Source organism: Pseudoliparis swirei, chromosome 6 (genome assembly GCF_029220125.1).
Source record: "Pseudoliparis swirei isolate HS2019 ecotype Mariana Trench chromosome 6, NWPU_hadal_v1, whole genome shotgun sequence".
NCBI classification, from domain to species: domain Eukaryota; kingdom Metazoa; phylum Chordata; class Actinopteri; order Perciformes; family Liparidae; genus Pseudoliparis; species Pseudoliparis swirei.
In genome coordinates this window covers 15,486,056-15,508,303 of record NC_079393.1, presented here as the reverse complement: position 1 = coordinate 15,508,303, position 22,248 = coordinate 15,486,056, and the positions used below count along the sequence as shown (strand labels likewise).

General features: G+C 39.5%; 2 protein-coding genes across 2 annotated transcripts; one reads left to right on the top strand and one right to left on the bottom strand.

The window, feature by feature from the left end:
* Positions 1-88: 88 nt before the first annotated feature.
* Positions 89-4,711, top strand: si:dkey-30c15.2 (uncharacterized protein LOC558938 homolog). The gene is made up of 12 exons (XM_056416226.1): positions 89-121; positions 263-306; positions 1,981-2,044; positions 2,229-2,360; positions 3,111-3,215; positions 3,310-3,359; positions 3,469-3,588; positions 3,705-3,750; positions 3,895-3,966; positions 4,107-4,260; positions 4,379-4,461; positions 4,553-4,711. The coding sequence occupies exons 1-12, from the start codon at positions 89-91 to the stop codon at positions 4,709-4,711; spliced, it is 1,062 nt and encodes a 353-aa protein (XP_056272201.1).
* A 2,115-nt stretch (positions 4,712-6,826) lies between these two features.
* On the bottom strand, positions 6,827-21,427 carry neto2b (neuropilin (NRP) and tolloid (TLL)-like 2b). The gene is made up of 13 exons (XM_056416225.1): positions 21,381-21,427; positions 20,757-20,773; positions 12,077-12,133; positions 11,467-11,625; positions 10,646-10,894; positions 10,443-10,490; positions 10,177-10,304; positions 9,784-9,885; positions 9,381-9,507; positions 8,659-8,772; positions 7,991-8,121; positions 7,804-7,896; positions 6,827-7,728 (listed from the first exon to the last, which is right to left on the bottom strand). Exons 1-13 carry the CDS (start codon positions 21,425-21,427, stop codon positions 7,285-7,287), a joined length of 1,716 nt encoding a protein of 571 aa, XP_056272200.1. The 3' UTR covers positions 6,827-7,284.
* Positions 21,428-22,248: the final 821 nt, after the last annotated feature.

Below are 22,248 nucleotides of genomic sequence, written 5' to 3'. Positions count from 1 at the left end.
TTCACAAGGTCTTGTTATAGAGACAGGTCATTTAGCTGCGCACAAACAGAGACTGGATTTTGAATAGACGGATTATTGGAAATTCAACATGGAGCTAATTGGTATACTAAGTAGAGATCAGGTATGCACTTACTTGCACTTAATAGATTTTTTTCTGTGAATGTTTTAATTAATTGAAATTAAAAAAAGTGTCTTTGAACTACTAGGATACAAATTAGATGTACATTTCTTGTAACATGTTTGAATTCTGTTTTTTCTTTAGATTGATGTTCTCTCTACTGAATACTTAGTGTTACTCACTCTCAGGTAACATACTTTCTCATTCGTTTTCTCTTTCATTCTTGATTTCTTACCGGCAATGGATGTTATTTTATTTACATTAGGAGTTTTTATAGCACCCAGATGGCATATTAAATGAGTTGTACATTAAGGCTATCAGCAGAATAACATTCTTAGAGAGGTCTCTACCTGCTCCACTACCACTGATGCTGGACTTCTGGTGAGGCAGCCCGGGCCCCCAGGTGGTGTGGATGGCACCTCACCTGGAGCCCTCTCAACAGTGCCCCCTCAGGGGTACTCCCTGTGAGCCCTCTCTCCTGTACACCCCACGACTATGCGATCGGCACGGCCATGCTCATCATCATCATCAAGTTTGCTGACAACACAACAGGGTTGGGGCACATCACCGACGGAGGGGCAGCCTACAGGAGGGGAGGTTGGACTGGTACAGTGGGCAGCAGAGAACACCTCGGCCTCAAGTCAAAAGAAGAAACAAGGAGCTGGACTACTGACTACAGGAAGCGGACACCCCACACACCTCATCTCCATAGACGGAGAGGGTCAGAGAGAGCGAGCACCTCGGCCATCGGCTCCCAGGGACCTCCGAGACTCCGGGACCACACACACGCCGACCAGGGCTAACAAGTAAAGGGCAACGGTAGGAGGAAATTCTTAGACTGACCCCCCGCATCCTCCCCCCCCCATACCTTCGAGATACCAGTACCACCGAGAGTGTCGAGCACATCACCATCATCACACTGTGGTGCTGGGCCACCGCCTCGTGAGGGGGGGTAGCATGCGGGGTGGTGGTCATCGTTGGAGGTGAGCTTCTCGCTTCCTCCATCCTACACATACATAGCGGTGCGTGGCCAGGGCCAAGCGGAAGCAAAAAGACAATAACCATAACCACCCGCACCCCGCACACCTTACCTTCAGGGAGGCAGGCCAGGCGGCCAGTATCCGTCGCCTGCGCGACAAAAGGGACAGCTTTCTTCAGTCCTTCATCAGGCTGCTGCAGGCTGAGACTGGACTGAGACACAACACACACCAGAACATATTCTCTATGAATATCTATGGCCATATATGTATTTTTATACATTTATTATATATATATATTATAGATATATATTATATCTATAATATATATATTTATATATAGTCTCAAATATTTTATTATTTTATTGTTTTATATATATATATTATTTGTATATATATATTATTACTTTTTTATATATATATTATTAATACTTTCTTCTTTTTTTGTGTTTTGATATTGTATAGTTTATAGTTTATTCTCATTCTTTTTTTTTTCTAGTCTCTGTCGGGTGTTTTGCACATAAGAATTTCACGAACCGATTATACTTGTATAAAAGGGGATGTGACAATAAAAACTTGAAACTTGAAACTTATAATTTCAGTTTTCTGATCAGGAGAGGTTTATCAAACTAGTATGGCAACAGTCAAGAAGAGGGGGGCATATCAATTATGTTACTGGCTTTCTTTAGTGTTTTTACCTCATGTGTCTGTTCTATTAGGAATATTTCCATTATTTAAATGCAATGAGTATTCAGCACTGAGTTGAAGTTCACAATATATTTGCTAAAAACTTCAAACACCCCTCAGTAAACTCAGGCACCCTGTGTACTGCTCAGTTTACGAGTCCCTCGGTTTATAATACTCCATATTTCTGATTAACTGCAGTGTCATTGGGAGTTTTTCTGTCCTGGTGGTTTCCATGGTGAGATGGAGGCGCCTAAAAGAACAGGTGAGTCAGGTTGTTTGTACTTATTTATTTGTGTTACTGTATGTTGTGTGGTTGATCAATATACTAAATATGTATTCTATAGTTTTTTATAGTTTGTGTTTCAGTGCAGATCATTTGTTGACAGTTATCTTCTTATGCCCAGTTTTAGAGCGCAGCAACATCATTTATATGTATTTGTTTGCAGGTGCACCTCCTGGTGCAGCTCGCCCTGGCAGACCTCCTGGCGGCTCTGATCCTGATGTCCACCAGTGTCATGAACAAAGTGAGCGCTGACAACAGTGGAGCCATCTGCCAATACAGCCTGCCGCTGTCACTGGTGAGAAACTATTATTTTCACTTCGTTCGTCATCTTACCCTGAATCATTTACGTGGTGGTTTCCTGGTGGGTGGAGGTTCATGGCTGAGGTTTAATCTTAAACTTGAACTCGACAGGGATGTTGAGCGAAGCTTGGGTAAATACATCCACTTAGATTTCGGTAATTCAGGGTTGCAGCCTTGCAGGTCAGATCACTATTCCAGTGTTTAATCACACCACTACAGTTACTTAGGATTGTAACAGAGACTGAGCAGTAAAATAAGTCAAAACTGTCTGTTCATTATATTGCATATATAAAGAAAAGGGGTTGGCAGTTTTGCTGCCGTGTCATGCCACATTGTATTTCACAGTGAAGGCATGACAGTTAAAATTGTGGCATTCTTTCAAAATACAGATATGGACAATATCTAGCCTTTTAAAGTATTAATAAATATATATAAATATTTGTTCAAAGTAAAATGTCAGGTTACATTTCTGAATAGGTAAAAATGAAGTGACCGTGATTAATTAATATGTTCATTGGTTAGAGTGATATTCTCAAACACCTCAATTTAACTTCTTCAAAAAAACTATTAATGGAGTAGGAAAAGGACTTTTGTTTCCAACTAGTCACTGCTGTTGATGGATTACATTTAAATGTAATAACTAAATGCATGCAAACAAAAACTTGTTGCATCTCTGTATATTGTGCTGCATTACATTGTTATCCTTGACAGTTTTATATCTGTGCGTTTGTCCTCTCTGTTTCAGACATTTTATTTCATATCATTTCTGCTTGTGGTGGTTTACGCATGGAAGTCAAAGAACGCAATCCAGGGGTGGAGAGCAAGACCCACAGAGGAGGAGGGGGTGCAGGTGAGGCTTCCACTGCATTTGTGGATTATAGTTTGTACAAAAAGAATAATAACTAATTAAATAATGTAATTCTTCCAATCTATCTGGTTTATAGAGTCGGTGTAGAAGGAAAATAGTCGCTATACGTTTATATGCCATTGTTTGGTGAGTTTGATAACAGTGTGCTATAACTTCAATTACCTTTCCAACAATGTCGGACGTCATCTTGGTATACCCAATTTAATTCTCTATCTCTATTTTTCCAATACCACAGGTTGATCCCCATCACAATGTACTTAGCATATGTGTTCACTCCCTTCATAAGATCTACCTTGCTGATTCCAGTCACTGACAGATCATTGATCGCCTGTAATGACACCAAATACTACACCAGGTGGGCACAGAACTTTTATTATGAACTTAATTTAAAGTCACCGCTTCCAAATATGTATCAGAAATGAAATAGGTGTGTTGAGCTGCATTTTTGACCTTTTGATTTACTTTTCTTAGTTGTATTTTGTTCCTGCATGTCTGGAGGGATTCCTGTTCTGATGATGTGAGTGTAAAACTCTTTTTTTAAACCAAAAGACTCTTGGTTTATACATTAATTTTAATTTGCAGTGTATTAATTTCAAAGCATTTGTTTTGTTAGTGTTTCATTTTGCTGTATTTGATTGGCATTGTTGTATTTTCTTCCCAGGAAAGAATTCATGACACTTTCATCCGAGGTTTTCTTATCGTCATTGTGATAGCAGTGATATTGTCTTGCTCTGTAAGTAATACACAATCATTTTACATTTACAGTTGTGTGCCAATATAGTTATGATTGTTTTGCAGTGCTATCGAAATCCTTTAATTAAATATTTAAATGCGTGTTAGCAGACTGTTATCATATTTATTTTCTTGTTTCAGGTCATTTACTATAAGGTAGTTAAATGGTATGAAGGACATGAGCAGGAAGGCCTATTTCCTGTGGAAGGAGATGGACGTTCAAGAAGGAGATTCAAAAGAGTGTTTTCTATAGCAAGAAATATGGTGATCGTCATCTTATTCTGCTGGGCACCAGGTACACACCCACACACACACACACACACACACATATATTTTAATGTGATCTACCATGCTTCATCAAATTGAAATCAATATCAGAGTGATGCCTCACCGTGTTTCTCTTCCTGTTTTAGCTCTTTTGCTCATTTTACTGTCTACCCTGACGAGCTGGACAAACATTGAACGACACAGTCTCTTTGGTATTTATATGATACAGGTATGTTTCAGATGAGCAAGAATTTAAACAAGAGAATTCGAATGTCATCTGATGTCTGAGTTGCAGATTGCATTATCTTCATGTATTTCAGGCTGCGAGTGTCTCCCTGCAAGGCTTTCTGAACAGTGTGGTTTACGCTTGGGGACGGCCTAATTTCACGGATGCTGTTCTTGGGGAGAATACACCCCTGGTGGCCCACCAACGCCTGGCCTTCTTTGAAGAATCACTAGTAGCTCGTGTTGATTGTTGAGTCTAAACGTGCTGAGAGACGTTTCTTGTGCTCTGGAAACAACATATTGGTCTGAGGCAGACTGACCGCATGCCTGCGCACTTCATGACTTCATGATGTAGACTGAAACTAAAAATGATTTCATTTTTTGGGCCTCGGATTAAAAGAAATAGAAGAAAAAGATGAAGGACAAACAAAAACTCACAAAAAAAGTGATGCAGTGTCATATTTTGATCTACAGCTGCAGATTTTTTTATTTATTGAACAAAGTCAATGCGCATATGGGAGCATATTTTTTTATTTTATTGTTAATGTGGCCAAAAACGAGTTCTGGATGAATTGTAGTATTGTGTTGTATTTATACATGTGCTATTAATGTATGTAATGTAAAAACACCATTCTGGAATTATTGTGTCATGTGATTTTAATGGCACATGTATTTATATTGTTTGATATGGTGCTTTTCTGAGTGTTAAATAATTGACTTGGTGTGCGACATTCCCTCTGTAGTGCAAGACAAGAATGATTAAAAAAAAAACTGTTATGGTTGCATAATCTGAATTCACCATCGTGCTACTTAAGAAGCATGTGTTGCTTGTACAAAAACAGAGAGTTCAGTCTGAGGAGCATTTCTGAGTTGGAATAGAGAGGATCTCATAAAGAATATTGAATTGTTGTGGAACTGAAGTCACACATCAGGCATACATGTTATAGCGTTGTTCAGTGTTCTCACACACAAGCAAACGCACAAGGATCACTTTCACGTTACTTTATCCTAAACTACATGGCCATGTTTAAGCATAGTTTGTCTGTGAGCTGAACTCTGTTAATAGTTGACAGACTGCAGGCCAACCTGTTGGTGCTTGATCACCTGACTCACTCATTGATCTACATACTGTTAAGTAAGATGTTCACTCTTTGTTTCATGACAGTCGCCGAGACACTATAACAGAAGGGTTGTACTTAACAGTTATATAAGATGAGATGTGTCCAAAATGATTTGCCTGTTTAGTAACACGTTGGTTTTTTCCAATTGTGTTCATTATGAATATAGTTTCCGAACACAAACCAAAGACCCTCGTATCGTAGGTTAAGCTATTATCACAGACTCAATTGTTGAGTCATTTTACTTCAATAAAAAGCCACGCAGCATGCTTCACCTGAGCCTATTGATCTACTTTGAGTTTATTTGGAGCAATCCTTTAATGTGTCTCAGATATTATACAAATAATGACCACAGTTTCACTAAAAACAGCAACACTCTGCAGATTTAGAAAGAGACTTGATAGGTCTTGTTTCCTTAAATATGAGACCAACTTTGGATGCCGTTGAGCAGCACAGTACAAGTACAGTCATTAGGGATTATCCTTTGACACTTATCAGCAGTTTGTTCTTTATGTTATTCTTTTGGTCATGAGCAGAAAGTAGCCAACCAAAGCAAACCTTTTATTCTTGTATTAATTATTCTTGAGCATGATGGGACTCATGGCCATAAACAGCTCCCATAATGTATGACAATACAGTACGCTCATATTTGTCTTGTACGCATAGTTGCTCCATTAATTATCTGCCCAGTGAATTTTCTGAATATGACGAATGAACCCCACATAATTGCTCAGTATACTGAAGGCGTTGGCTTAGAAATCACTTCCTGAATTTCCGAATGTTTTTTGTCAGCTTCAAGGTTATCGAAGCAGTTTGGCACACTGAACACATTCTCGTCAACATCATCGTTGGGATGAAACGTGTTCAAATCAGCCTATCGTAGCGATCGGTCTCGGCGTACACTGACCACTGTGAATGTGTTGAAATGACAGGAAACGATCGCCGACTTAGTTCAAAACCTTTTCAAGGTCTGTTTCAATTTTCTTTTTTAATCCATTAGACAAGTTTTAAACCCCATCATTGAATTCTGTGTCTACAGCCAAAATCGAAGATGAAATATAAGGTTAGACTTTCCCAATGCCAAACAGTCTGATGCTTTTGGTGGTTATATAATTATACTACTCGTCATCATAGTGACAATGAACATTATAAGGGTACTTCCAACCAGCACACCTTTTAGAAGATTTCTTATCAGCAGACACACAGACCTGCTGACTCAACTCAAAAGCATGACCGAAATGGGTGCTGATACTGTATGTATAAACATATTCTTTAATACAGGTGATGAGAGATTAAAGGGAAACTTGATTTTTACATTGTAATCACACTTCCTTAAAACATTTATTCAGATCCTGAACACCGATTGATAACATTTTCTAACAAAATTTATTTGCTTTACAGTAAAATGTTTTTAGCAAAATACATTGAACACAAGAACAATACTCAGAATAATCTATTTTCACTTTTACACTTATCACAAATACGATAGCAGCTCACTGTCAGCTGTTTCCGTGTTCAAATAGAGATGGCAGTGCTCAAGTGACTTGAATATTTGTTCTTCTCCTAAAGGCCTGCTCTGTAACAGACCCTGTATGACCCAACCTCCCTGTGAGGGAGGCAGGGGGAAAGAGTCCAGGATTGCCCAAAAAGTATGACTCTGATTGAAAAGTTGTCGCTGCAGTATTTACAGTGTTTCCTTGTCTTTTTTTTCAGAAGTCCATAGACAAGGATCTTTGCTGTGCCATTTCATATTTCCCTCTTCGGCTTCCTGCTTTACGTACATACACATCATACCTTCCATCTTCCTCCTCCTCTTCGTCCTCTTCCATCACTCTATCCTGCCGCCCCATCGCCCTTTCCCCCATACCATGATGGCCTTGCGTTCGTCCTGGTTTCATACTCGGCCAGCTCTTCTTGCGCATGCTGCTGTTAACGTCCCTGAAGGGAGGTAAAGAGCTTTGAAGGTCCCCTGTGAAAGGGGTAAGCTCCAGGGATCCGCTGCCTATGTCAGGTGCACCTTGACCAGCGGAGTTGACAGAAGCCTGAGAGCCACAGTGGTGTTCGTAAATGCAGCGTGAGCCCGATGAGGATCTCCTGAGCGCCTGAAGGGACTGGAGTTCTTCTGATAACTCCCCAAGGTCCCCAGACATATCCTAAAAGATTATAATGTTGTCGCATAAGAAAATCACCATGAACCACGACTAATTTATCAAAGTATTCAGACTAACCTTGTCTCTGAGAGTAAAGAGTTCATAATGTGGAGGGTCAAACACCTCCTGGAGGTCACCTCGGTGGAACAGGTTATTCTTACGTACCAACACCTAACCAAGACCAAATTATGATTTAACACACTTTTGTTATTTCTACACCAATATTTTGAAACTAAATATTAAAAATAACATTACTATATATTACCTTCTTTCGTGGCTGTTTTACTTGGACCAGGATGGAGACAATGAGGAGCAGTAGCACCACTCCCGTCGACACACAGATAACTGTCCCATGAGTCTTTGTGATCTGGTGAAAAACACCTTTGCTCTTTTTCTCTGGATGATCGATATGAAGAGTGACAAAGAGAGATGCATTATGAGAGACTTTTTAAGGCGCAGAGAGTACCTCAGTCAATGACTTGTTTCCGTTACCATCAGTACAGTCTGTATCTTTGGTTGACAGGGACAGAGCCTTGACTAAAAGCCAGTTTTACTGATAAATAGCCAACCCAATCAATTAAGACGCTTAAGTGCCACAAAGCAGCCAAGAGGCCTAAATGGTCTTTTTGCTGGAAAGGCGTCAAGAGGAAATTATGATTTTCCTGCTCCAAGGACATTTTTTAAAGAATATTCTGTAGCGTTTAACATTCATCAATATGCACTGCTTTTTGTGGAATCAGGGAGAAACATAAAAGACATATGAGAAAAAGAAGAGAGAGAGAGGAGCCTGTCTGAGTGTTAAAGCCACACATCCTCAAGCAGGTGTGACACAACACATGTAACATATGACATAATGCTACACAACTGCTTTTAATACAGCACAGCAGATCTTCTAAGATATATTTGCAAAGTGCTTTGGCGCAACTGGAGTACCTTTGCAGTTGCTTTCATCCCAGGGAAAGATACAGTTTTGTATGCCGTTGCACACCAGAGAAGTGTTGACGCACATGTTACTGTGGCAGAAGAATGAACTGCCGAAGCAGGGTGCTGAAACACAAACAGGTGGATCAGTATGTGATGCCAACAGAACCGGTCTTAAAACAGTCAGATGAAAGTCTTATAATCATAATTAAAAAGTAAGATCATTTAAATATGTTTATGAGTTGCAAACACAGGACTTCCCCAGGAAACCACTGTTTGTGTCCCATGTGATACCACAAGTACATTTTCTCTTCACGCTTGTTATACAACGTCGTGTAAGAAAGTCCACCCGTGGCGGTTGTTACGCTACTATTTAAATACACAAACCATGATATTTCTTCTCACATTCACCCAGTGGTTTTGTTGCTTAAACTGAACTAATTGTTTCAATATGTAACCACAAGGCATTGTGGGTTTCAGCAAGAGTGTTACAAGGCTGATATGAAACAGATCTTTGGTTCAGAAACATGAACGCTCAACTATTCCATGGTTTTCTGAAACTTACAATGCCAGTATTTGTTTCTAGGGACTGGGTTGGGCTCTTGATACAACTGCTATGAAGACAGCATTATAAAAAGCACACATCCAGAACACACTGCAGAAACTAAACAAGAAGGACAATATCAAAAATGGCAAATGACAAAGTTTAAGAATAATGTGAAGGGGAAACTCACGGTCTGCAAAAGAAGTGAACAGCATCCGGAACCGGCTGAGACGGCTGGTCTCGTCAGCCCACATCCTCACTACCCCCACACCGGTGTCCAGCATGATGTCATTAGCTACTGTACTACAAAACTTGGCCTGCAAGAAACCACACAGCATTTTCTCGTACAGTTTTGGATGTGTAGTCTCATTGAGGTCAAGGTCTGTAGAACAGTTGCAACTTCAACTATTATAATTAAAATGAGCGTGTATGACAAGGAAAAAAAGATAATCTCTGTTGTGTAGCAAAAGGAGAGAGAAACAGAGTATGATGCAATACAATGTGCAACGAATACACTACATCGTATTGAGGTACTTTGATTTTACAGGCTGCAGTAGCACAATGCATATTACATATGTTATAAAATACATTACCTTTAAATCCTCAATAGCATTACTGCCATCATAAATAGCCACAAAGTTCTTCTTACATTCATTTGAGTTTTCCATCTGGTATTCCAGGAATCGCAGGTAAATCTGGAATAAACAGTGAGGAGATGCTCATGCAGTTCCCTGTATTTTGCAATTACATTTGAAGGAATCTTTGCGTTAAAGGATCAAATATAAATCATGTTGGGCTAGGTTAATTGTATGTGTACTTATTTTGAGTTTTATTAATACATAAGTTCACTTTATACCTCATGCGCACATACGGTATGTCAAGCTGTGGATGTACTTTCAGGGAATGTTAAATAATAAAACACTTAAACTCTGGGGTGTTAAAGAATCAAAGCTTGTTCTGCTTGTGCATACGATAACTTGCCATACCCTGTTGTTCGTAGGAGCTCGTATAGTCCAGATGCAGTCCACTGCCTGGTCCGGCTTCAATTTATAATCCTCCTCCACCTGACTGGACCGGATCAAGCCGTCAGCCCCAGTCAGCTCAAACTGACAATCTGGCCCACGGACAGTGAAAAGAGGCAAATATAAGAAAAACAGAAAAGAGAGGATTGGAGTCGAGGGTGAGAGGAAGCTGCTGTGACTTTGCATCACGTATTGATCTAACGATACAACAAGCGGTGTGGTTGCACTACCTGGGATGGGGTTTAAGAGTCCTCCCACGTGCAGATGAAACTCAGGATCTTTAGAGGGAAATCAGTGGAAGTAAATATATTTGATTGGCTAATAACAGCAGAAACATTTGATCAAAGCATTATTTGAGAAGACTGTATGAACAATCACTAAGTACCGAGACGGTATAGTGAGAACGATTCCCATGCCATTGTGTTTTAATCACCTGCTGTGAAGCTGTACTGGACCTTAAAGCCACTCCCCTCCAGCTCTTCATCACTGAAGAAGCGGATCCACAGGAAGCGTCCGCTCGAGAGGACGAGTCCAGGACTGGCCGAGCCACAGAAGCTATTGATGAGTGGCGAGAAGCTAAAGGGGCCGTCCCGCACCTCGATGTGGTCAAATCGACAGTCAAATGACGCTTCGATGTAGAAGGTCTGATCAAACCGCAGCTCTATCCGCTGGCGGGGCAGAGCTGAGGAAGCAGAGTGACGTGTCACTTCTACACAGAGGTGCTCCGTGGATATAATGCCACCAGAGAATGGACAGCGCAGTGAAAAAGCATGTGCTCCTTTAACATGTTTACCCAAGAATTACTGTGGGTCAGACTCTTTATAGAAATTTTAAATATAATAATAATAAACTTCAATTGTATATCGCACTTTTCTAGATCATCAAAGACGCTGAAAAGGCAAAAATGATGCACACAGTTACAACAAGGTGTGATGCCTTCTCTGGTGTCTCTGTAATGAGGATAGCACTGGGAAAAAGTTATTGCCTGCAAGCTTGTTTGCACTTTAAAGAGCATAGAAGGAAAATGTTAGCATTGGTCAGTATTCAAACAGAGAATTAATAATGAAATAAAAATAATCCAAACACCAGACTGATCATTATATATAGAAGTGTTATTTTGTTCCAGGATTCCCTTTCATTTCCATCAGAGGGTTGTGACCTCATTAAAATCCAGATCAACAATATAAACAAAAACTTAACAGGAGCACCACATTTTTAACAGCAGTGAAAAGACCAGGCTCGATTGTTGGTTACCTTCCAGCACGTAAAGGCACTCCTTGTTGGCAGGGTATGTTTTCGGGTAGTTTGGGGAACTGAAGGTGCCACCTTCTGTGTTTCGTTCCCAGTTTCCACAGTGATGAGATCGTTGCGGCCGTTGAGAAGGTCTTATCCCTTTTGATCCTGCACCTCCATCTGTATGTATGAAAGCCAAGAATTACTTCATTTTGGAAACATTATTTGTGGCTGTTGATGATACAATGTGAAGACAGTAGACACCTTCAGTCGGATGGATAACTGATTGTGCAAAAGACTTCAGTGATCTTTAATTCCATTACATTGTGTGTCTTGATGTAAAGGCACAGTTCACCCAAAAATCGAAGTACATATTTAATTTAGGTTTTGTTGGTATTAATTGCCTAATTTTTGAGATATTGACCATATCTCTCTGATATAATGGGACTATAAGGCACTATCTCTTCCCAGAAGTCAATCCACAGACCTGGTTGTGAGCATTTTCATGAATATGAAAACAATCAAGATGGATAAATAACACTCAATGTAGGTATCTGTATATGCAGTTTTTTATGTTGGGGTGTCCTTTAAGTGTAGTTCCTCTGGAGTGCAGTGAATGTATCAACCGTACCTTTAGTTTTTTGTGCCAGAGCAAATCCTTCCTCGAGAAACAGGATAAATATCCACACTGCAAAAGAAGCCAAGAGTGTGTGAAGATCAAAGTCAAAGTCAGCTTTGTTGTCAAATTCTCAACATGTACTAAAAATACAGAGGGGTTGAAAAATCGTAAGATCAAGGAATAAAGTAAATAGAGAGAGTTTAGCAGGATTTGTGTGTCTGCTTGGTGTCTCAGATGAATCCCTGAATGTATATAGGAGGTCAACCAAGTGCAGTTCAAAAGCTTGATGGGGAAAACAAGGACACGCTGCTCGGACCATCTGCTTCCTGAACTCTTTCTCCTAGGAGCAAGGAGCTGTTGACAATCTGCTGTCTTATCTGAAATATATAGGTCTTTGTATCATGAAGTCATATTTTCTGCCACATTTGTGTATATTACATAAAACGACCTAAATAGAGCATCTAGCCCAGGGGAACCAGCCCACTAAAATGTTCCTTTGAGTTTTCACCAAAGTGGCATGTTGACAGCTTCCTGTGAAGTCCACTCACACGCTGCAAGGCAGAACAACATAGAGCCGTTATCATATGGGCTGTTATATGTGATAGAGTTGGTGGGAAGTGACGAGTTTCACACATTTTCCTAAACAATAACTGACATCTAGCACTGAAAGTTGCATCAGTTGTGATTGATGATTTATTGGTTGTCTTCGGCATGTTTGAAAACTAATTACGTGGACCTCTAAATTCTTAATTACATTTCACTATATAGTCAATACATTTAATTAATCCGCTCCACTGAACCACTTGACAACATTATCTGTGTGAGTGTGTGAAGGACGAACTGAAGCAGCAGCAGCCCACATCCTCCTGTCCAGGCACAGACACCACATGCTAATGCATGAAAGACCCTTTCAATTAGTTTTTTAAATATTTATGTGTTTCAAACGTTGTCTTTACTTTAATAACAGAGTGCATATTACGTCATTAATCATTGGCATTGGCCTGTCTTTTAAATGTCTCTTAAATATAAAAATCCAGGCATTTGCTGGTTTGTTTTTCTTTCTGATCATTATTTGGTCCAAAATGCAGACGACACCTGAATATACGAGAAGTCTTTGACCAATGCGTCAAGTGTGTCAATCAAACGACAGCTCAAACAAAGATTACCAGAGATTAGAAACTCCCGCCTCTCTTGCATTTCTCCCAGAGAAATCATCAAACGTCCTAAATCATGCAGATGTGGATTATCCCACTCACCGACGAGCATCCTCTCAGCCGAAGTCCGTTTTCTGTGATTTGATTTCAAACTTGGCGACAGTGTGTCCCTCACAGCCCTCCGTCAATGCTACGCATTAGAGCATGTTACATCCACCGATTTACGCAATCCAACTTTCACCTTTTCATCCTAATTCCATTGGTCAAGACGAGAGAAGCTTCTAGGGCAGAACAACTACTTCTGATTCACCATCGGAATTCTCTTTTAGCAAAAAGCAGCAGATGAGGTAAATGTTCCAGCACGAGGACGCATCTCTTTAAGAGCTCAAGTCTCTCAGTCTGAGGGTCGTGCTCTCAAATACACAGATGATGTGTCTGCGGCTGCTCGCGGTTTTAAGATTGGGCTCAGTTGGCGCGAGAAGGGAGAAGAGCTGATTGCGCATGTGCATCATCATGTATGAGTAATCGGTAATGTGATTATCCCCTCAGAGTCTGTTTGGCATCATTATGATTTGCATCAGGAATTCCCATATTTAAAAAAATAAATTAGCAGATAAGGGCAACAATCCAGAAGGCAAATGCACACACACACACACACACACACAAGCACACACACGTTCACGCACACTCAAACACATACACGCAGACACGCGCACACACACACATGCACACACAAACACCCTCACACACGCACACACACACACTCACACACATGCACACACTCACACATGTACACAATCACACGCACATACTCATGCACACACACTAATTTGATCAGCAAAAGGTTTTTATTCCAGCAAACATCTGATACCAATCTTTCTACTGTTGTTACGGATGCAGTGACCTTTACTAGTTGTGGTGGAATGACAATTCAGATCCTTTAGGTATAAATTGCACTCACTGGAATGTGAAACAACTTTTGTTGAACAGTGGCCAAGGTCGCCACGATACTTACCAATGGGCAGTTTCATTACTGTAATGTGTCTTATTCTGCAAAAGTAAATATACCAACTACTGTCTTCAGAGTCTTTCTGAAATATGAATAGTAACACAGAGAATGTTCTTAGGTACCTTAAAGGACGGCTTACCAGCTACTCACACAAGCAGTATGCGACTATACCTTCCTCTTACTGTAATGTATAATTTATGTTTGAAAAGTCTAATCTACTATTTATTATTTTTTACTGATGATAATAATCGTATTTCTTTCACCTTCCTTTAGATTTGTGTTTCTGACGTTAAACAAATATAAGTGTGACAGAAGGAAACACTGCAGCCACCAAACTTTACACACATCTTTCCCATCAGAAAGCCCAGAGGACATCTTCAAAGTCTCCAAAGCCATCATCATTCAATAATGTGGGACCAATTTGCCTTCCCCGGTAACAACCCAAGGATGAATTAATTTGTCAGAAGATGAACACACTCACCCATACAATACATACAAAATCATAAAGTTGCATAATCTGGGTTTGTCTTTTAAAATTAGACTATTTTCTACTTTCGATTGATTTATTAAGTGAAAGTGTTGACTCAGAGATTCATATATCATGTATTTTCTGCAGCGTGTTTGGTTTGAAGTGACTGCTGCCACACCGCCTCATCCTGAGCTGTGTGACATGAACTGAAGCAATACACTGCGAGTCGTCTACGAGCCTCTATGAATACCAGCTGTTACAGACGACCAGATGCCACAGCCGTCGACGTGTCTTACCCTCCGTCCACCTGTCTGTCACTCCTTTCGTCTCTCATACTGTATACACACATGCAAACACTGAAACCCCTTTGTTTACTGCACATCCAATATGTTAACACCTCCATCTGTTGCCATGGCAACCATGATGTATTGCCTGGTTCTTCTGAGGCTATCAGAGCACTAAAGTAAAAATCTCTACCCGCGCTGCTGCTGCTCCTGAAGGGAAGGCTTTGAGTTTTATTTGACTCCCCATTGAGGAGCTGTAATCTTAAGAAAGCCTTTGTAATAGTGAGATGTCCTTCAGTTTATTTTCCATCTGTAGTCAATGAGGTGTCCTTGAGGTCTTTCATTTGCATATTGCAACCTTGACTGAACACAGTGTTCTGTTCACCGGTCGTCAATGTGCTGCATGTGTGTGGCTCTCTCTGTAAGAACTAATCAACGGTGAAGATAATCAGACATATTTTTACAATGGCACAGTTTTTTGGCAGCCACCAAAAGGAATGCAGACAAAAAGGTGGCACTAAAGGAGGGTAATGAATCCCAAATTGTTCAGGATTGTAATTAGCATTTTGATTGGAGTCTTAACCAGGCAAGTGATTGCTCTTATTAGCGTGTGGTTAAGAATACAATTAGCATCTTTAATTTGGCAGAGCCTACGGTTGATTGAGCCAGGTGACATTGCAGGGCAAAATCCACTTTTACTCCCCCATTCTCTCCTTCTTTGATTGTGAAAGAACACACATGATTGCATGTCTGTCTGTAAAATGACTGAGCTTTTCAGAAAAAGGTTCATCTTTAACGTCAGGGATTACAGTTTACAGCAACATGCAACAATATGATTAAGAGGTCCCAGGTGCTCTTTAGAAATAATAATAATAACAATTTCCAAGCACACTACCACAGTAATCAATGAATCAATGCCCATGTTGCTTCATCTATTCGCTCATACAGTAAAAAAAGCACTTCTATCAGCTTCTGAGGAAAAGCCACTACGATAGCAAGGGCCTGTGATTGTCAGGAGATCCCTGTGGATTTGGCCTATTACTGTTGATGGGGAAGCACAGTGGCCTAAACGTCTAACATTTAATAGGGTGGAACAGATTAGTGCATCCCTGGGACTTTCACATTTTTCATCACATTGATTTGGGTGTATTCTTTTTTTTAGCGAGACAGATTCTCTAGCCTTTGCTTTAACACCATGGGCTTCTGGTGTTACAACTGTAGATTAAGTCACAACAACACCCTCATGCACAAATCACTGTGTTAAATCCAACACTAGCTGAGGACACACAAAATAAATTGTGTGCAGCAATAAATGCCTCTACCTCAATGTACATAGAGCATAATTTACTTTTCTTTTAAGGTACTAAATACAGTCGATCTAAAGAAAGCGTTTGACACAATTGATCATGGTATTTTAATACATAAACTGGAAAGGTATGGGATTAGAGGGGTAGGGCTAAATTGGTTAAAAATTTACATTGAAAACAGAAAACTGTTTGTTCAGATGGGTGTAATTAGGTCTCCTCTCTTAGATATTATATGTGGTGTTCCGCAGGGGTCAATTCTTGGACCGAAATTATTTATACTGTACATCAATGACATCTGCAATGTTTCTAAAATATTGAATTATGTTATTTTTGCTGATGACACTAATGTATTCTGTGCTGGGGAGAACCTTCAGCAGCTGTTGGAGGTTGTCACGGCAGAATTGAGTAAGCTAAAGTTGTGGTTCGATGTCAATAAATTATCAGTAAACATAAAAAAACAAAATTTATGGTTTTTGGTAATAAAAATATACATCCGAATACTCCGGTAGAATTAATGTTGGATAGTGTTATGCTGGAAAGAGTTTTCGAGAATATGTTTTTAGGTGTGATAATCGACCACAACTTTAGCTGGAAACAACATGTCAAGTATGTAAGGTCCAAATTAACACAAACTGTAGGGATATTATGCAAAACACGGCACATACTGAACTATAAATCATTGCAGACATTATATTACACTCTCATTCTACCATACATGACCTATTGTGTTGAAGTGTGGGGGAACACCTACAAAAGCACCCTACAGCCATTATACATCATGCAAAAGAGAGCAATTAGAATAGTAAATAATGTAGGATATCTTGAGCACACCAATTCACTGTTCTTAAAATCACATACACTGAAACTTAGGGATATAGTAGAGTTCAAAACAGCACAAATTCTGTACAAAGCTAAACATAATTCACTTCCTGGAAATATTCAAAAGATTTTTAGAGATAGAGAAGGAGAGTATGAACTAAGAGGGAGATGGAATTTCAAACAGCCAATTGTTCATTGAACTCTAAAAAGCATGTGCACATCTGTCTGTGGGGTGAAACAGTGGAATAGTTTAACTGATGACATCAAGGAAAGTAAGAATCTGGTGATATAAAAAAAAAAATGTAAAGACATGACTTTGGACAAGTACAGACGTATCAGCATTGATGACGCATTATAAGTAACGGATAATGGGGACAAGCTTTTTTGTTTTTGTTTTGTTGATTGTTTTATGTATATGTAGGTATGTGTGTGTATATATGTTTATATGGGTGTGTGAATTTGTATGCATGTGTATATGTTTATATGTTTATGTATATATATATATAGGTATATGTAATGGTTCTCTAAAATAAGTATTTACATGAAAGCATAGGTTAGGGCACTTATAAGCTTGATAGCTTCAGCCTTGACCCTTTCGGTCGGCCACTTTCTTCTTTTGTTGAAATTTTGATTTTTTTTATAGTATTGCTGATCGAAATGAACTAAACTAAACTAAACTAAACAGTTCATCAAAAAAATTATCTCCACAGAATTTTGACTGGAAATGTAATCATCCTCATCGGTGATGCCTTACTTACATAATAGTCCGCTTAAGGTTCAAAGCCTGACTCTCCCAGGAGCCCCAGTCAGTGAGGTGACACAAATATCCTATTTCTGGATAGATTTAGACATATGTGATATTGTGGAGCAGGAAGAGAAGATGCTAAACTCCTGTCTTATCTCTGGCAGATATGACAACAGATGGAGAAAGAAAGGAAATCAAAATGATCTCAAATGTCAGAAAAAAACTATACTTTAAGCCATTCAAACAACTAAAAGCAAAATTCACAACAAATATAAATTTGATTCATTTTCTAATCTTTGAGATTATTAACTTTCCATTTCACTTTCACTCAATTCTGTGTTGGTATAATCTGTTAATGCCCAGCGCCAATGGGACCTAAAATACCCTTGAAGGTGTTAACGACTTCCTCTTTTTCTAGTGTGTCAGCGTGTGTGTGTGTGTGTGGGTGGGTGTCAAACTCAGACTTTTGAAGTTGTTTGTGTCCTTGGTGTTTTGCTACAAGATGGAAGGTTTTACTTGAATTTACAGAATCAAAACTGATAGATCCGCAAAGCAAATAGCTCCCACACGAAGAAAGATTTGTACTGCTGTGTAACGTTTGAGCACCAAGCTCTTCTCAGACTTCCCTTGAATTGACAACAAAGTCTGCAACTGTGATCATATTAGTGCATGTGTGTGCACTTGTAAATGTCCACACACATGCACTATTATGGTCCTGGTAAACATAAAGAGATGAAATCATGTCTCTCCCGACAGATAACATCAGTCGCTTTGGGACCCGTGGGACATCTTCATTCAATTTAAAGATTCTGCTTTTCCTAAATCTTGCCCTCTTATGCCATTTGGCCAATCACAACAAGCATTTCTAGGACAGATGGTCAATGGTAATGACCTTTCCACAAAGCAGGGTTAAGGTGAAGAATATAACTAGAAGATTAGTCTGGTTCTCACCAGTTTGGACACTCATAGCAGAAACAACATGAAGAGGAGGCTTTGAAAAATGAGAAGAGATATAGATTAAGTTAAAATTACTTCCTGAACTTTTCTAATCCAACTTGTGCTTTCTACATACGAGCTTCTCGTCAAACAAAAATCTGCAGATTATGGCCTAATCGAAATGTACATTGTGTTATTATGGACCAGAGTGTTCTGCAAATCTCAGTATTATAGAACAGGCTCATTACAATATTCAGGTTATAAAACTAATACCAATTGAAGCAATGTCAAACAAACCCACTGTGCTGATGCTCTGGTGTCAGTAGGTTCAGCAGACATTTTAACATGTTGACCCACAAATGCAGCAGCGAGTAAAGCAGTGACCAGCTTTACTTCATCAGCAAACAGAAAGCGTCTTAGCACGGCCTGATCTGTGGACGTGGCAGCCAGCCTGGAGGAGGATGAGTTAAGTGCCACGTTAGGTTCTTCCTTGTTTAATGTTGGAATCCTTTTTCATGTTAAATTTTATTATTTCATTTTTTTGTTTAAGAACTAATGATTGTTTTCACAACAAAAGAGATGGATAGCATTGAGAACTGGCTGTACCCTAAAAGAGTGTGTTTCACTGGAAACCAGTTGTTTCTGGTCTAATTCTCATTTTTAGCTTGTTGAACATTTAAATTGTTGCAGTGGTGTTGCCAGGGCTCCAGACTAACTTTTTTAACTAGGAGCACAGTCGCTCCTAACTTAAAATGTTAGGGGCGCAAGCAGAAAATTTAGGGGCGCACTTTTTCCTGGGTCAAAATGGGTCTTGGGTGGTCCCAAAAAATTTTTTTGCGCGCTACGCGCGCACCTTCTATTCATGCAGTCGAGCTATTGAGTGCGTGATCAGCAGCTGGCCGCTCTGCCGTGATACGCGCACACAGGTGAGCACACCTCCTTGAAACATACTATTGAGAACATATTCGCTGACATGAACCTGATGAACACAGTTATTTTTTGTTTTTTCAACGCAGACTTTTTTTTGCCTTAGGCGCTCGGGATTTGTCATAGGCGCTCGGGAAAACGACTTAGGCGCGCGCCCAAATTTTCTCTGCAGGAAAAACCCTGACACACTATAAATCGACTTGCAAAGTTTTCCCATCATTTTTACTGTATTACTGATAAATAATTTGACAATATACAATCTTATGCCTGTTTGCCTTCATGAACTGCAAAACATTCACAACAGAGAACTCTTCAGAAGTTACTGTATTGAGTTTAAACATATTTGAAGAGAAAACATACCTTGAGCATGTGCATGTTGCACTTCGATGTGGCCAATCAAAACATTTGTTGGTTTCTAGAGATGCACCGATCAGGTTTCTGGTGCCGATCACGATCACTGAAATCAGTATCTGCCGATCCGATAATACCAATCACCGATCACGGTGTTGATTGAAGCATTCTATTTATTGTGTAGCATTATTGCCTAGGACTATGAGGAAATACATATATAAAGCAACTCAAACATTAAAGAAATTACCGATTTCTTTAAACATTTAGAACTTTACTTTGAAAAATTTCCTAATTGATACATTAAAATTGTTTGATTGCTATTGTAGGATTTCAGATATGTATGGAACACATCTGCATCATTCATTTCCTGGAACTCTTGGGAAATCTATATACAGGACTTTTCTTAACATACAAAAGACTGACTAATTTTATAAACTCTTCCTTGGTACAGTAAACATTTTTAATGTTAGCATAATTTAAGCTAAATCTCAGAAACTATCTATAAAGATACAACATCAGTTCATTGTTTACTTTTATATGTTAGTGTATGATTTGTCGACATCTTATTTTGATAAACGGATGTTGTTTCACGTGGTTCTTTCCGCTAACTTTGCAAAACCGGATGTTGTCACTTAAATCCTTCCGCTAACGTTATCAAAACCCTCGCGCGCTCCAGATCGAATGCGTTTACCGTGAACATCAGTCTCTAGGGGCAGACATGTGAGAGTCGGCTGAGTTGACCCAGAGATTCAACTCGGGGGACGGAGACGCCGCTCGGTGGTGAGGATCCCCTCGTGGACCTCTCACTCTGCGGCCCTCGCCCTCGTTGTGTCTCCGTTGCGGTGCGCCTCTTTTCACACATTAGCCCCCCCCACACACACACACAGGCCTGCCTTCTTCTTCGGTTTTCGTCTCCTTTCTTCTTCTTCTGGAGTTAATGTCGGTTAGCAAACCAGTCATTCAGGCATTACCGCTAACTATAGTGGGCTGAAGTGTAGAACAAGTTTGTAAACAACAAAAATATTTAATAACAAAAAAAAGAAATCTGCTAATTTACTGGTCGCGCATGCGCGAGTTGATGAAAAATTTACTCGCACTGTGTCTAATTTTAGGCGCAAAATGCGACCATTTGGTCGCAGTCTGGAGCCCTGGGTGTTGCATAAAAAAAAGAAATGTGGGTCAGTGGTAAGGTTATTTGCCTCTTATGACATCTGTTGTAAATAATAATAATAATAATAATATAGAGGATTTTTTGCTTTTCATTTGAAAGCAGTTCAGCCCTCTGATTACTTGTCGTTCCTAAAATGCGCTGAACTTGAGAGCTTTAGTGAGAATGACAGTGCGTGCATCTGGCTGGTACATGCTCTTTGCCTTGATGTTTTTTTCCTCCTCTCTTTTTCCCCACTTTTTTAATTTAGTCAAATATACAAAGCTGGTCTTTGCAATCAAGGCCTAAGCACTTAGGAAGAAGCTTTAGAGACATCATTAAAAAGGCCTCAGTGGGAAATGGCAGCTTTAAAATAAAGTGACAGAAAGTGAGATTCTGATCAAGGTTGTTTGGAACATCAGTGAAAGAGGGTGACGCCAGGCCAGAGAGGAGAAAAGAATAGCATGCCTGTTTGTTGTCGAGTAAGTAGAAGGCACACCATCAGGCTTCACTATGTCATTTAAAAGTCATACACAAAAGGCAATAGAAAAATTCCGAAAATTCACAAAACAACTATTATCATATTGCAGTTATTGAAAATCGAAGTAAAAATATACAAAAACAAGTGGTGTTGATGAACAGATATTGTTGTACTTTTTATATTTCAGTTTTTAAAGGAAAGTTTTAAGTTTTATAAAACAGGCATGAGACTCAATATGTAAATTAAAATATCAACGTGTCCTCGTGGCAGGATGCTGCAAAAAGAGCTGAGACAGAACAGAAAGGCCAGGGTGAGAGACTCAGATGAATTTAGATGATCAGACTTTGCAACATAGTTTTATTTATACAGCACACCACTGCACTGTTATGAGATGGAAGTGAATGAGAATAGCGAGAGAGAGAAAAACATTTTGAATCCATAGTTAGACTTTGAGTATTATACAATACCTTATTTATTCATAGGCTACACTATACATGATTGTAGTTGTATACATATTCAGATTAGCGTAGGCGTATAGCTTTAGCAGTGAGTGGT

Excerpts from the sequence above, each read along its gene's own strand:
- neto2b (XM_056416225.1), bottom strand. The coding sequence starts at position 21,427 with ATGTACCAGCCAGATGCACGCACTGTCATTCTCACTAAAGCTCTCAA. Across the intron at positions 9,886-10,176 it reads GAGCTCCTACGAACAACAGG|ATTTACCTGCGATTCCTGGA; the intron begins GTATGGCAAGTT and ends TGTTTATTCCAG. Across the intron at positions 7,897-7,990 it reads TAAAACAGCCACGAAAGAAG|GTGTTGGTACGTAAGAATAA; the intron begins GTAATATATAGT and ends GGTCTTGGTTAG.
- si:dkey-30c15.2 (XM_056416226.1), top strand. The coding sequence starts at position 89 with ATGGAGCTAATTGGTATACTAAGTAGAGATCAG. Across the intron at positions 3,967-4,106 it reads CAGTGATATTGTCTTGCTCT|GTCATTTACTATAAGGTAGT; the intron begins GTAAGTAATACA and ends TTCTTGTTTCAG. Across the intron at positions 4,261-4,378 it reads CTTATTCTGCTGGGCACCAG|CTCTTTTGCTCATTTTACTG; the intron begins GTACACACCCAC and ends TTCCTGTTTTAG.